General features: G+C 40.2%; 1 protein-coding gene across 1 annotated transcript in view; it reads left to right on the forward strand.

Annotated features, from left to right (window-relative positions):
- The first annotated feature begins 10,289 nt into the window (after positions 1–10,289).
- ATRX (alpha thalassemia/mental retardation syndrome X-linked) overlaps positions 10,290–10,534 on the forward strand; it is a 251,279-nt gene continuing 251,034 nt past the window's right edge. Inside the window, exon 1 of the mRNA XM_012664077.1 lies at positions 10,290–10,392. Within this exon, the coding sequence (XP_012519531.1) occupies positions 10,373–10,392 (20 nt within the window). The 5' untranslated portion in view covers positions 10,290–10,372. The remainder of the gene's footprint in view (positions 10,393–10,534) is intronic.

Raw genomic sequence — 10,534 nt, forward strand, 5'->3', positions numbered from 1 at the left:
TCAAAAAGATACTTGCACTGGAATGTTCGTTGCAGCACAATTCACAATTGAAAAGATGTGGAAAAAAAAAAAAGATGTGGAATCAACCCAAGTGTCCATCAATACGTGAGTGAATTAATAAAATGTGGTATACGTTTACCATGGAATACTATTCAGCCATAAAAAATGGCGAAGTAATACCTTTTATAACAACCTTTTATAACAACTTCTAAGTGAAGTATTGCAAGAATGGAAAAAAAAAATACCATATGTAACCGCTATTAAATTGGAACTGATCGTTCAACACTTATGGGCAGATATGGAAGTAAAACTCTACGGAAACCCAAGCAAGTGGGAAGGGGATGCTGGGGCAGGTAAATTCACACCTAATGGGTACGATACGTGCTATCTTGATAAGGAAAACCCCCATTTATTACTTGGCGCATCAGCCACCTGAGACCCCATCCCTCACGGAAGACCTGCATCAGCATAATATTAACCTATTACCTGGCCCATCTGCCAATCTATTACCTGGCATATCAATATAATATTAACCTATTACCTCACACATGAATTAACCTATTACCTTAGCCACCTGAGACCTCACCCCTGGGACCACCCCAACTTAATAAAAGTGGGAAAAATCGGGTAGACGGGGCTCAGAATTTGGTGGCGAGACCCCTCTGAGTCCGCCGGGGAATAAACTTTGATTCTCTGACTCTCCGTGTGCCCCTCGGTTTGTCCTGGGGACCACCCGCTGTAACACTTGCTGTAACATTTTGGTTCCCTGACCGGAAAAACCGACCGTGCTGGCCCCTTGAAGCCACTGGTTGGGGGACGGGCGCAGCGACCGGCGGGACCGCGGCGCCAGAAGCGAACCGGCGCCAACCGCCATTTTGCGGAACATCTTCGCTCCTCAGGAGCTCCCGTCGGCCGCGGGGTCCCAAACTCGCCCGGACACGCAGGAGGGAAGGACAAGTCAAATCAGGTCTGGTGGCATCGGACCAGGTAAGGTCCCGGGACCCGTCCGAGTCAGGCCCGTCAGACGACGGAAGAGGAGCTTGATCACCTCCTGAGCGCAGGGAGTTCCCAGGGCGGGAATGTGCACCCTCCGCCTGTCTGAATGCGTGCGTAAAGAGTGACTGTTCGTGGTTCCACGGCTACGGCTACGGAACTTGAGTGGGTCCTCACCTGCAGTTCTGTGGCGGCGTCATAGGCATAACGGTGATTCACTCCCCTAAAGGGAGCTACCAGGCCCGGGGTTTATAAGGGCACATCTTGGCCAAGAAGCTCCTAAGTTTCCTCGAGGGACGCAGCCAGGAGGACACCTGAGAAACCTCCCCCTCCTTTGTCTGTTAAGCTGAGACACCGTTTAAGGGTCTAGGATGGGTAGCGTAAAATCTAAGTCTACAGTCCTTAAATGCATGTTAAAGAACTTTAAGAAGGTTTCACAGGAAATTATGGCGTCACACTGAATCCCAGTAGACTTAGGGCCCTCTGTGAACACGAATAAACTCTGAATCTCCGACTCTCCGTGTGCTGCTGGGTTTGTCCTCGGGACCACCCGCTGTAACACTTGCTGTAACAATCTCAGTGATGGGCAACTTATAACTTTAACTCAAACAATACAAAAGCAACTCATGTAATCAAACATTTGTACCCCTATAATGTTCTTTTTTTTTTTTTTTGAGACAGAGTCTCACTGTGTTGCCCGGGCTAGAGTGAGTGCCGTGGCGTCAGCCCAGCTCACAGCAACCTCAGACTCCTGGGCTCAAGCGATCCTCCTGCCTCAGCCTCCCAAGCAGCTGGGACTACAGGCATGCGCCACCATGCCCGGCTAATTTTTTCTATATATTTTTAGTTGTCCAATTAATTTCTTTCTAATTTTAGTAGAGACGGGGTCTTGCTCTTGCTCAGGCTGGTTTCGAACTCATGAGCTCAAAGAATCCACCCGCCTCGGCCTCCCAGAGAGCTAGGATTACAGGCGTGAGCCACCGCGCCCGGCCTATAATGTTCTTAAATAAAAGAAAAATAAAATTATAATTTCCTTGATGTTCCTCCAAACTGGACAATTTTGGTTATTTTGTCATAGGTATCTTCTTAAAATTCCCTCCTTTGCTGCTTTCTTCTTCAGTAAGTCCATTGAGGTTCTTACTTCACTCTATTTATATTTAGGATTTCTTTTTTCTTTTTAAGAGATGGGATCTTGCTATATTTCCCAGGCTGGTCTTGAACTCCTGGGCTCAAACGATCCTCCTGTCTTAGCTTCCTGAGTAGCTGGGACTACAGGCATGTACCACCATGCCTGGTTTGTAATTAGGACTTTTATTTGGTCCACTTCCATATATGCCTGATCTTTTAAAAATTTTCCTTTTGGTAACTCTTTTTGAAAGATTAGAAGATTTGGAGAATGGAGTTAAACACCTTAATTATAATATTGTCTTAAGTTTAGAATCTTTAAAAAATATAGCGTCATTCATTAAAACTCCCACTGGTTTATGAGCAGGAAGTATTATCTGATTTGCAGCTATCAGATTAAGCTTTGTCAACGGAAAAAAAAAACCAAACTCTATAAAATAATTTTAAAGAGATTTACTCTGAGCCAAATTTGAGGACCATGACCCAAAGTCACGCCCAAGAGGTCTTGAGCAGTGGACTCGGTGTGGCTGAGTTACAGTTTGGTTTTATACATTTCAGGGAGACAGGGGTTACAAGTAAAGTCATAAATCAATACGTGGGAGGCATACATTGGTTTGGCCCGAAAAGGTGGGCCATCTCGAAGTGGGGGCTTACAGGTTATAGGTGGGTTTAAAGATTCTTTGGCTTGTAATTTGTTAAAGACATGAAGCTTTGTCTAAAGGCTTGGAACATTTCAACATAAGGAGCTGTTTATCAGAGATAAGCCACTGGACATAGATTTGTTGTGTAAATTGAGGACCTGCAGGTTTGTCTTGCATATCCTCAGGCCTGTTAATGCGTTAAAAAGGATGTCCCCAAGAAGGGAGGGGGGCATGATAAGGCATGTCTGACCTCCCTCCTGGCAGGCAATTTAGTTTTAGGATATTCCTTTGGCCATGAGGGGGTCCGTTTAGTCAGCCGGTGGGGAGTGAGCCTTAAAATTTTATTTTAGTTCACAGCTTGTTTGAGTTACTGTTAAAGATTCTGTTTTCCCCCATCATTTTCAATATGTGTGTGGAGAGGTGGTTTTTATTTCTTCTATGTTTAAAAAAACTAGACAGACCTAAAAGAAAAAATAAATTGTTACTTTATGGTGTTAATTACATTTGTTTTATAATAGACTAGTTTAGGGGCAGTTTTAGGTTTACAGAAAAATTTAGCTGAAAATACAGTGTTCCCATATACCTCCTTACTTGTTCCCCTGCTCCCAGATTCCTCTATTATTAATAATTTGCCTTAGTGTGGTTCATTAGTTATAACTGATAAGCCAGCATTGATATATATTATTAACTGAAGTCCATAGTTTATATTAGGTTTCACTATCTTTATTGTACATCCTATAGGTTTTGAAAAATGTGTAATGACATGCATTTACCATTATAGTATCAAACAGAATAGTTTCACTGCCCAAAAAGCCCCTGTGCTCTGTTGATTTATCATTCTCCCCCTCCTTGCCTCATCCCCTAAACTCCTGGAAACCGCTAATCTTTTTATTGTTTCCATAGTTTTGGCTTTTCTAAACGTTATACAGTTGAAATCATAAAATATGTAGCTTTTCAGATTCGCTTATCTTAGCAATATGCAATATGCGTTTAAGGTTCCTCCACGTCTTTTTGTGACTTGATAGCTCATCTGTTTTTATTGCTGAAAAATATTCCATTGTGTGGATATACCATGGTTTATTTATCCATTCGTCTATTGAAGGATATCTTGGTTGGTTCCAAGTTTTGTCAATTATGAATAAAACTGATATAAACATGAACTTATAAGGTTTTGTGTAGAGGTAAGTTTTTCAACTAATTCAGCCAAGGAGTGCAATTGTGGGATAAATGGTAAGAGTAGGTTTAGCATTGTAAGAAACTGCCAAATGTCTTCCAAATTGGCTGTACAATTTTGCATTCCCACTAGCAATGAATCAGGGTTCCTTTTGCTCCAAATCCTTGGCAGTGTTTTGTGTTGTCACTGTTTCAGATTTTAGGCATTCTAATAGGTACATAATGGTATCACATTGTTGTTTTAATTTGCAATTCCCTAATGACATATGATACTGAGCGGCTTATTTGGCATCTATATATCTTCTTTGATGAGGCATCTGTTCAAGTTTTTTATCCGTTTTTAAACTGGGTCTTTGTTTTCTTCTTGTTGAGTGGTAAGAGTTCTTTTTATATTTTGGATACCAGTTCTTTAACAAATACGTGTTGCACAAATATTTTCTCCCAGGACGGGTGCGATGGTTCACGCCTGTGATCCTAGCACTCTGGGAGGCTGAGGCGGGAGGATTCCTTGAGGTCAGGAGTTCGAGACCAGCCTGAGCAAGAGCGAGACTCCTGTCTCTACTAAAAATAGAAAAATTAGCTAGGTGTGGTGGCATGTGCCTGTAATCCCAGCTACTAGGGAGGCTGAGGCAGGACAGTTGTTTGAGTCCAGGAGTTTGAGGTTGCTGTGAGCTAGGCTGACGCCAAGGTACTCTAGCCCAGGCGACAGAGCGAAACTCCATCTCAAAAACCAAACAAACAAAAAAATCCAAATATTTTCTCCCAGTCTGCAGCTAGTCTTTTTATTCTCTTAACAGTGTCTTTGGCAGAGCAGAAGATTTGAATTTTAATAAAGTCCAACTTATCAATTTTTTTCTTTTATGAATCATGCTTTTTGTGTTGTACCTAAGAAGTCATTGCCAAACCGAAGGTCATTTAGATTTTCTCCTATGTTATCTTCTAGCTTTGTGTTTTAACTTAAATTTGTAAATTTATGTTTTATTTATTCATTTATTTTCCCCGAGATGCCTTTATTGGTTAGCACACCCTGCCATGGACATGCTGTAAATTTGTGTTTTAAATTCTAGCTTTGTGTTTTAAATGTAGGTCTGTGATCCATTTTGAGTTAATTTTTGTGAAAGGTGTAAGGTCTGTGTCTAGATTCATTTTTATGCATATGGATGTCCAGCTCTTCCAGCACTATTTATTGAAAGGACTGTCCTATCTGCATTGAATTACCTTCATTTCTTTGTCAGAGATCAGTTTACTGTATTTGTGTGGGTCTATTTCTATTCCATTGATCTATTTTTCTATTCTTTCACTGAAATCACTTGAATTTAAAAATTACATGTATTTTTGCTGGGTGTTGTGGCTCACACCTGTAATCCCAGCACTTTGGGAGGCTGAGGCAAGAGAATCACTTGAGGCCAGGAGTTTGAGACCAGCCTGGGCAATGTAGCGAGACTCTGTATCTACAAAGAAATTTTTAAAAATTACCCAGGCATGGTGGCACTCACCTGTAAGTGAGCAAAGATGTGGAGAAATGGGAACCCACATGCACTGTTGGTGGGAATGTAAAATGGTCCAGCCATTATGGAAAAGAGTATGGAGATTCCTCAAAAAATTGAAAATGGAATTGTCATATGATTTGGCAATCCCATTTCTGGGTATATATCCAAAACAATTCAAATCAGTATATTGAAGAGAAATCTGCACACCCATTTCATTGTAGCTTTATTCACAATAGCCAAGAGGTAGTAGCAAACCCAACTATTGTTTATCAACAGATGAATGGATAAACAAAATGTGGTATATACATACATTGGAATTTTATGCAGCCTTAAAAAAGAAGGAAATCCTGTCACATGCTACCACATGGATGAACCTTAAGCATACTATGTTAACCAAAAGAAGGTAGTCACACATGGACAAATACTGTATGATTCCATTCATATGAAGTATCTAAAGTAGTCAAAATCATAGAAAAGGAAAGTAGAAATGTGGTTGACAAAGGTTGGGGGAGGGGAAATTAGTGTTTAATGAGTATAGAGTTTCAGTTTTGCAAGATGAAAAAAATCTGGAGATCTGTTGCACAGCAATGTAAGTATACCTAACACTACTGAATACTACACTTAAAAATGGTTAAGATGATAAATTCAATGTTATATATTTTTTGCCACAATGAAAATAATATTTTAAGGAGGCAGGTCTTCTAGATGTATAGATATGGGATGATTTCCTAGATATTGTTAAATAAACAAGCAAGTTGCATAACACTGTGTGTAGTATTTTAATTTTTGTGTTGGGGAGAGACAGAGAGTGAGAGGGAGAGAGAGAGTGGGAGGCTAAAAGGTAAAATAACTCTAAAAGAATGAAAATTAAACTTGATGATAGTGGTTGCCTGGGGAATCTAGTCCGGTAGCTGGGGAGCAGAGCAGGAGCGATACTTTTCTCTATACACTCCTTTGTATCTTTTATATTTTGTACCATGTGAATTTATATCCTATTCAAAAAATAGACGTATTCTTTTTTTTCAGACAAGGTCTTGCTCTGTCACCCAGACCGGAGTACAGTGGCCCAATCATAGCTCACTGTAACTGCTCACTGGGACTACAGGCATGCGCCATTATACCTCACTAATTTTCTTTTTATTTTTTGTGGAGACCGGATCTCACTAAGTATTTTATCCCTTTTGATACTATAGTAAATGGAATTGATTTCTTAATTTCCCTTTTGTATTGGTCATTGTTAGTGCATAGAAATATAACTTATTTTTGAAAAACTTTATATTGAGGAGCTATATGGTATTCTGCTGTATGGATGCTTCATTATTTTATTTAACTAGTCTCCTATTTGGGAACATCTATATTGTTTCTACTTTTTTTTAAAGAGACAGAATCTTGCTATGTTGCCCAGGCTGGCCTCAAGCTCCTGGGCTCAAGTGATCATCTGCCTCAGCCTCCTGAGTAGCTGGGACTACAGGAGCACACCACCATGCCTGACTATCCAGTGTTTTGATGTTACAAACAATGCTGCAATGAGTAGTCTTGTGGACATCTCATTTTGCACATGCAAAGTGTACCTGTTGGATAAACTCTTAGAAGTTAAATTGCTGAGTTAAGGAATACATGCATTTCAAAATTTCATAGATATTGCCAAAACATTGTGATTTTGACATAAAATAGGGATTTTGAAGGTGTTTATTAAAAATTATGAGCGTAAGTATTTTCTTATCCAATTTGCTCTTATAGGTTATTTACCTTGTCTTTCTTCCAAAACAAATAAGCAAATTTACAAGTAATGCATTTTTGGTCAAGAGTTGGAGAAAGGGTTCTATGTTGATTTCTGTAGCAACTTGAAGAAAAAATGTGAATGAGATGTGTACCAGTGAATTTTTTCTCCTTCTTCTTTTTTTTTGTTAGAGACAGGGTCTTACTCTGTGGCCAGGCTGGAGTGCAGTGGTGTCATCATAGCTCACTGCAACCTCAAACTCCTGGGCTCAAGTGATCCTCCTGCCTCAGCCTCCCGAGTAGCTAGGAATACAGGTGCATGCCACCATGCCTGGGTAATTTTTTTATTTTTGTAGAGACAGGGTCTCGCTCTGTGTGCCCAAGCTGGTCTTGAACTCCTGCCTCAAGCAATCATCCCGCCTCAGCCTCTCAAAGTGCTAGGATTACAGGCGAGAGCCACCACACCGGGCCCCAGTAAATTTTTTCTGAAATACTGTTGATGGGAACCTATTGAGAATCATCACTGAAAGTGATACACCTATATGTATATCAGTAAAACTTTGTTAGTAATCCTTTAAGAGCAAAGGGATTCTCTTTTGTATGATTTACAAATATAGTGAGTTATAGTACATTTAAAAAAATTTGTGATTATGGTTTTTCTTTATTAAGATGTTTCTCTATTTGTGAGATTTGTCATTCGAAGCTGTTTAGTGTTAAGAAGTCTTGTTACCAAGAGCTAGTTTAAAAATAATGGATGTATATAAATTAGAAAGAAGTGAATACCAACTATTTCTGCTTTGAAAATTTCAATTCAGTGAAATGAGCCAGGCACAGAAAGATAAATACTACATGTTCACCCTCACATGTGGAAGCTAAAAAAGTTCATCTCATAAAAGTAAAGACCAGAATAGTGTTTATCAGAGGCTGGAAAGTGTAGGTTAAAAGGGAGGACAGGGAGAGAGGTTGGTTAACAGATACAAAATCATGGCTAAATAAGAGCAATAAATTCTAGTGTTCTATGGCACTATAGGGTGACTATAGTTAACAATGATCTATTTTATATTTTGAAATAGCTAGAAAAGGGGATTTTGAATGTTCCCAAAAAAAGAAATGATAAATATTTGAGGTGATGGATATATTAATTACCCAAATTCGATCATCACACATTGTTTACATATATCAGAATATCACACTATACCCCATAGATATATATAATTATGTATCAATTAAAAACTCAAAAAAATACCTATTATAAGAAAAAAGAAATAAAAACTTACCATATCAGATAGATTTTCATAAGCAAAAAAAAAATAAAATAATTTAATTCATATAGAAAATGGCCTGTTTGTGGCCGGGCGCGGTGGCTCACACCTGTAATCCTAGCTCTCTGGGAGGCCGAGGCGGGCGGATTGTTTGAGCTCAGGAGTTCGAGACCAGCCTGAGCAAGAGTGAGACCCTGTCTCTACTGAAAATAGAAAGAAATTAATTGGACAACTAAAAATACATAGAAAAAATTAGCCGGGCATGGTGGTGCATGCCTGTAGTCCCAGCTACTCGGGAGGCTGAGGCAGAAGGATCGCTTGAGCCCAGGAGTTTGAGGTTGCTGTGAGCTAGGCTGACGCCACAGCACTCTAGCCAGGGCAACACAGTGAGACTCTGTCTCAAAAAAAAAAAAATGGACTGTTCACTATTTTTCCTATACTTAAGCCTGTTTGATAGCAAGCATGTTTGTGTGCTGTCTTGTGATGGAGGAGACCAAGGAGGAAAAAATGACTACTGTAAATTGTATGTTTAAGTGATATCTAATATTTGGAAGATAAAAAGAAATCAGTATAGTAGATACAGAAGGCTGGTTTCTACAGTTGGCAATGGAATTCGAACATTCCAAAGACGATTTGAAATGTGTACAGGCTTCTGTTGATTAAAAAGTTGCCTGAGCCTGTCAAGGTTATCAAAGTGTTCCATTCAAAAACGGCTTATCTCTTGCTATTTCAGTAGGAAGCAGCAACCCTGTCACCTAACTACATCAGGAGCTCTTGCACATTTCAAGAAAAATAAATAGAATAAACTAAATCATGCATGGCAGAATAAATTCGGAAATAAAATTCAAAACATAAATTCAAAACACTCAAAATATTCTATTTTAGAGAACTGATTTGTGATCAGCAGAGATTACCAATGTAGACTCAAATTATAGAAAATAAAAGCTGGAAAGCCTTTTAGAGATCATCTAACCAAACCTCCTCTGTAATGAGGAGGAAGCAGATCAAATTGGTTGGTTTGTGAGCTAGACATAACATCAGACTGGGGAAATGGCCGATGTGTATGTGTATGTGCGTTCTAAGTGGCAGTTTAGTTTATTCAATATCAAAAGAATTGTATGTAGATCTCAAGTTGGTCTTATGTCACATACCCACATATGCATACATGTAATATATAAGTACAGTATATATACATATGCATTTGTAAGTATGTTGGCATAGAGTATTAAACATAAAACATCTAGGAAAGAAAAGAATTTGAGGGTAATCCAGAATACGGGAAAGAAATATTTATATACGATTTCCATATAGATTGTATGAATCTCGGCTCCTTTACTGCGGGACTTTTGTGTCTCTGTTTCCTCACCTGGAAAATGTAGGTCTGTCTCAAAGTGTGTAGAGATTAAATGAGATAATTCAGATAAAGGATTAGTGTAGTGCCAGGCATATAGTAAACTCTCAATAAACGTAAGTTGCTGTTATTGATTCGTCAGTATGTCAAAGAAAAGAGGATGGACCAAAAGATCATTTTCAGAATAAAGTCAAAATACGTCACTAGCACTTTCAGGTCAATTGGGACTGAACTGGACCCCCTGCGAAAAGGTGGTGGGGATCAAATGACGTCGACCGCCATAGCAACAGACCCCCAAAGAAGGTGAATTTCCGTAGCCAATAAGGCTCTGCGCTGTGGAGGTGGTAGCCAATGGATGACGGAAAAAGGAAGAGGGAGGACGCGCCAATTCTGCTGCCTGAGCCTCGGCCCAACAAAATGGCGGCGGCGGCGGCGTCGCTTTGTTTCCGCGGCTCCTGCAGCGGTGGCAATGGTAGCGGCCTTTGAGCTGTGGGGAGGATCCAGCACCAGCTACAGTGACGACTAAGATTCCAGTGCATTTCTGTCTTAACCGGGCGCCAGGGAGTGCAGAGCGGCGCCCGACGGTGGCAGAAGCCGACAAGGCATTCAAGCGAAAACATGACCACTGAGCCCATGAGGTAAAACGCAACGCCGTCTCTTGGGCCCCAGCAGTCGGGGCCTAGGCACCTTCTGAGTCGGGTGTTTGGGAAGGCTTTCGCTTGGTGGGTTAGGCCTATGTGTTGCTTGGCGGAAAGAGGCATCGTTTTCTCTTTAGGTGAG

The sequence above is a fragment of the Propithecus coquereli genome, unplaced genomic scaffold (genome assembly GCF_000956105.1).
Source record: "Propithecus coquereli isolate 6110/MARCELLA unplaced genomic scaffold, Pcoq_1.0 Scaffold86, whole genome shotgun sequence".
Taxonomy (NCBI): domain Eukaryota; kingdom Metazoa; phylum Chordata; class Mammalia; order Primates; family Indriidae; genus Propithecus; species Propithecus coquereli.